The sequence below is a fragment of the Xenopus tropicalis genome, chromosome 1 (assembly GCF_000004195.4).
Source record: "Xenopus tropicalis strain Nigerian chromosome 1, UCB_Xtro_10.0, whole genome shotgun sequence".
Taxonomy (NCBI): Eukaryota; Metazoa; Chordata; class Amphibia; order Anura; family Pipidae; genus Xenopus; species Xenopus tropicalis.
The window spans coordinates 101722484-101727892 of NC_030677.2; the positions used below are offsets into that span (position 1 = coordinate 101722484).

At 38.4% G+C, this 5409-nt stretch overlaps 1 protein-coding gene across 2 annotated transcripts; it reads right to left on the minus strand.

Annotated features, from left to right (window-relative positions):
- Positions 1–908: 908 nt before the first annotated feature.
- ndufa11 (NADH:ubiquinone oxidoreductase subunit A11) lies at positions 909–4201 on the minus strand. Of its 2 annotated transcripts, none has more exons than XM_012957126.3 (4): positions 4011–4035; positions 3015–3107; positions 1732–1854; positions 909–1103 (listed from the first exon to the last, which is right to left on the minus strand). In XM_012957126.3, exons 1-4 carry the CDS (start codon positions 4018–4020, stop codon positions 988–990), a joined length of 342 nt encoding a protein of 113 aa, XP_012812580.1. In that variant the 5' UTR covers positions 4021–4035; the 3' UTR covers positions 909–987. The 2 variants fall into 2 exon arrangements, with proteins under 2 accessions (XP_012812580.1, NP_001123858.1); NM_001130386.1 differs by lacking the exon at positions 4011–4035 and adding an exon at positions 4079–4201 and having other exon boundaries at positions 913–1103.
- Positions 4202–5409: the final 1208 nt, after the last annotated feature.

A 5409-nucleotide genomic window follows, 5' to 3' on the forward strand; every position in this document is an offset into this window, starting at 1 on the left:
TGACCATGTATGGGGCCCTCCTGATGGACCAACAAACCACTATCTTGCTGCAATACATTGTATTTAGGTGTTGCAAACCTAAAAGGACCAGTAGCGTTAAAAAGTAACATTTACTAAACCCAAACTATACAGTGTATCTGTATCTATTATTGCATGTAACTTTATAAATATGAATATTCATTTACATTCAAGATTCAAGAGGTCCCAGCCCTGTTGATCTTACAATTTAAATGGTTTGTTAACTTTTTTTGGTGAAGCTAAATACTGAAAAATAACTAGGATCAGTAATATTTGGTTCAGAATCTTGGATTCAATGCACCCATAATTGAAATGGAAAGAATATTTTTGATGGAACATCTCCCAAAAAGTGCAAAACCATTTTACAGGTTTTGTTCAAAGGATGTTTTTCCTTCTGTATTTTGTCTTACATTAGGGATACAGTTGTGCAGGCTAGTAGAAATCAATGTATTTTCTCTTGGATTAGGCTTGAAGAAAGATGTAGCATTAAGAGAAAATACCACAGAAATATGTTGTTCCAAAAAAAAAAAAAAAAAAAACAGCTTGAAAACCAATTAAATTCTCCTTAGTTACATTTTAGTTCACCAACATTATTTGTGTGCAGTCATGAGTGGGTTAGTGATAATGGCATACTGCCTATACTAAAGCTGTAATTAATGTACCTAAGTTCTTAAGGGGCACCTATACACTATAAACAAAGCCCGCACTCCAGTAGGGGCAGCTCCCTCCTGGTGCGGGCAGCCTAGCAAAAAAAAAAAAAAAAAACTAGCATAAGGTGCAGTTTACTCCACATTCCCATTAGGCTGATAACTCATATGAATGGTCTGATGATTCTGTAAATATGACTACACTGATTCAACGCATTAGAACATCTATTCAAAAATGGGTCATTGATTTAGAATATATATTTATTTTTCACATCAAGGAAAACAGTTATTATACAAGATGCCATGGTGTAATGGAAAGCGGTCACAGTTTAGGCTTAGAGGGTATGAACACCCAGCCTTCCTTCTTTCCAATCTTTGTTAAAGTAGCAATGGTTCCAAGGGCAAGACATGCAGTAGTCCCAGTCATATAATTATGAGCTGAAAAGAAAAACACATGAAAACAGTGAGTGTAATATAAATGAACTCTCTAGGACAGTGATCCCCAACCAGTGACTCGTGAGCAACATGTTGCTCACCAACCCCTTGGATGTTGCTCTCAGTGTCCCCAAATCAGGTTGTTATTTTTCAATTCCTGACTTGGTGGCAAGTTTTGGCTGAATAAAACCAAGATTTACTACCAAATAAAGTCTCTTGTAAGCTGATAGTGTGCATAGAGGCTGCCTAATAGCCAATCTTAGCCCTTATTTGGCAGCTCCATGAACTTATATGGTGCTTGTGTTGCTCCACAAGTCTTTTTACATTTCAACCTGACTATGGTCTGGACAAATCGCAAACAACTGTTAACCTCTGCCATTAAATCTCAATCTTCTACTACATCCTTAAATAAAACAATATTAGAATTCTGGGGGAAACACTGCATTGTGAAATTAAAAAAAAATTTTAATTCCCATCAAATATTGTACTTTGCACAGAGCACTGTTTGTACAGATTCTAGGGCTTATTTACCCACGTTGCACTCTGTGGTTTTAAGAGTAACACTTTGAAATATCTTACATTATTAAATGGAGATAACATTGATCACGTATTTCTAAATGAATGAACTTACTTTTAACACCCAGAAAGATACCCGATGCACAACCTCCTATAAAATAATTGAGGGGGTCCTCTGGCTTATCACGAATCTGCGCACTAAGACAAGTGGAAATGCCAAAGATTGCACCCAAGGAGGCTAGAAAATAGAGAAAAATAAAAAAAAGAAATTATTTAGCACTGGGATAGTTTGCCTGGAGTTCTCTGAACGGTGTTCAGCGAAAGCATCCAAAAACCAGGGCTGTGGAGTCAGTAGATAAATTCTCCGACTCCGACGTTTTTAATATGCTAATGTATTTAGTGAAGCATACAGTCAATGAAAAGCATGCTTCATTGTCACTCAATATGTTCGTTTATGCACTGTGTGCATTGGGCTTTATTCTTATAGCAGAGAAGTAATTAATTATGACTGTGAATTGGGACATTTAAACTTGATTTATTTATTTTTTATACCCATATAAATTAAGTAGGAGTCGGTTCATTTTTTGCCGACTCCAGGTACCCAAAATTGCCTCCGACTCCACAGCCCTGCCAAAAACCCTAAGAAATATCCGCATCCACATTCTGAATTAGCACCAAACAATGTTTTATACAATTCCTAATGTAGGTGATGATTATATAAGAAATCTAGAACATAATGGATATGTTGGATAAGGCGCAAGGATGTATAACAACGCCCATATTTGGAAAGAAAACTGCCATATGAGAACAATACTTACTAATATAGTACTCTATATTAAACTGAGCAAGTCAAATAAGTGAGTCTGATCCCCTTAACATGTCACTTGCTAAGGAACTCTGCTGCTCGAAAGATTCCACCCCTTAACTACAATAAATGTAATTTACATGATGACATAAAATATGAGTGCCAACGGAAGGCGTCTGAAAATAGTTGATTCAGATATTAAGTGATATTTTAAAAGAACTGTTCAAAGTGAATTACTTAAACTGTAGCAAGATCTTTATCAGCACATACTGTCTCCCAAGGCCAGGGATGTCCAGAAGTTAGGAACTTGGTAACTACATTTAATAAAGTTATCAAATCCAGGTCTACCACTAAAGGTGGTATGTGTGCAGGTGGTATGTGTGCAGTCTTTCTGCCATATTACTCGACACAGCTGTTATGTATCTTGAAACTATTGTTGATGAAACTATTCAGCCAGAATTGCAGTATGCTCTATCACAGCCAGGACAAAGTTGGATCTCAATATGTGCATGTCACTGCCACTAGGTGATGATATAATTAATCAGACCACAAAAAAAACCAAAAAACACTTGGTCAAGGCTTAGATGAACTACCCATTGTGGCAGTCCCCATTGCTGCCCGCTGAACTCCTTCCAATGCTGTCTTGGGTTGAAATGCAACAATATGATATGCTGAGCCAACCAAACCTAGAGGAGAAAGGAAATTGGTTTTAATTATCGATTATCACTATTACATAGTACAGACACATTTACACAGCACTTGACTGAGATTGTTCAGCATTTACAGGAGTCCATGCTACAGTTTAGCTTACAATAACATTCACACACGCTATGGTTAGTTTTATCAGGAACAATTGCCTGTAGAAAGGCCTCCGCATTGCTTCAATTTTTCCAAAGTTGTGCAAAATTGCTTGCAGGAGGAAACTTTGCGTGAAAAATAAAGTGATGGGCCTTTCCACTGGCGATTAGCATTACTGTTGGTGGAAAGGCTTTTTGGGGAGATTAGTCACCCACAGATATTTATTTATAGCAGTCAGTGTCGGACTGGCCCACCAGGATACCAGGAAAACTCCCGGTGGGCCCAGGTGTCAGTGGGCCCTCCTGCTCCTGATCATTTGGCCTGTTTCATGGTCATTCCCTATTTCTGAATGGAAATGAAGAGGAGAAATAGATGGAAGAATAGATCCTAGCATGTAAATAAAAGAGACTGGGAGAATAAAGAGGTTGGGTGAGGAAAGGAGGAAAAATAGTTTGGAGTGTGGGCCTAGGGTCTAAGGTTTTCTGGTGGGCCCCTGGGGTCCTCACTCATAGCAGTAATCTCCTTGGGGGACATTAACTTTAAGAAACAGTACCCCTTCAGTTAGTAATCAAGAAGGGCACTCTTTCGCTAATGTTTCCCCAGTCAGTAACCTATCTTGCTATCTCCACTACCACACAGACTATTAAAAAACATTTTAAAAAGTGAGCAAATTCCAGAGACCAAAATGACATTTCATCGACGCACGTATCCCGCTTAGTACTGCTTGTTGGAGTTGGAACCCACTTAGTATTACCCTTCTGCCCCTTTCCCCTACTTACATATGCGCATACCTATGTACATTTTCTATACTTAACGAACTCCACACAACCCCCATCATAATCATTTTCTGTACACGCACCCAGTGCCGCCCCCAGTTTCGTTGTCAGCCATGTCTTCTGCACACATTCGGTTCCATCGGGTATATCCCAATACCCCATCTTTACCAGGGCGACAAGGACACTGTCTAGATGTGACGTAATCGCGCACGCTCACTTCCTTGTTTGGCCACGCAAAGATCCGAGCCGCCAGTCGGCCATATTTTGACTGGCGCCCACCGGCTTTAACATTATACGTCATGCATGTGTAGTTATATGGCGCGTATTTAGTGCTTCTGACAAAACGTATACATAGTGTGAAAAGCCTGACGCATATTTTCAACGCTAACACTGAATCATGATCAGCTCTTTCAGTGCTGAATGCAATTCATCTGCAGTACATGTTGTGTATAGGCTTCTGTGGAATAAGGAAACTCTGCTACAAAAGGCATATTGTGCTGTAACTAGTGTTTCCACCTCACCCATTTGATACAGGCCACATGAAATGAATCAAATGAATCAAAGCCCTGCGTGGCCAATTAGCAATTAAGATGCATGCTGCAGACTGAATCACTTTATGTGTAGGCATGCAACATGCATCTAATTAATTCCTTATTAGTCATGCAAGATGTAGATAAAGAAAATGTCACATAACGCTGGAAACTGCCTGAAACTGCCCTCCATTTACTTAAAGGGCAGTAGGTATTTTAACTATTGAAGTCTATGGCGAATGCTTGAGCTTTGTGGTTTTGGGTTTCTTAAAACTGCAGTAACTATATGTTAAGCTGTGCAAATAAACAGTAAGAACTGATTTCTGTTTGTAAGACCATAGAAATTCATCTGTGCAATTAAAACCCAGGGACAGAAAGTCAAAACCAGGCACTGTCCTGTTTGGCATCACTGAGAATTCTCTAAATATTTCTTAAAACAGGAAACACTTATACACTAATGGTAAAACTTGCTTTTTTTCATACTGGCTTCTTGTAAAGTCCTAATAGGACAACCTTTTGGCCATTTTACCTTTCAGAAGTTTTGTTTCGCTAATATATAAAATACTTTATTTCCTTAATTGTGATACTCCCTCTGAATCTTTTCAGTGTCTATACAACTATAAAATTCCATGAAAGTAAACCAGCATAGGTATTAACTGGCACCTACTAAAATTAAATTTTTGCTTTTTTATTGTGTCTTTCTCTAGAAAAAAAAGGTGAGTTCCACTCCGCTCTTTATTGTTTTATTACCATTAAGGTTCTTTGCAATGTGATAGCAAAATCAGCAGCAGACACTCACACAGACCAAGCAACAGTCTTCTTAGTGTCACACCTAGTGGGTGTAAACATTTCACAATACCAATGTCATAATTCTAATGAACTTT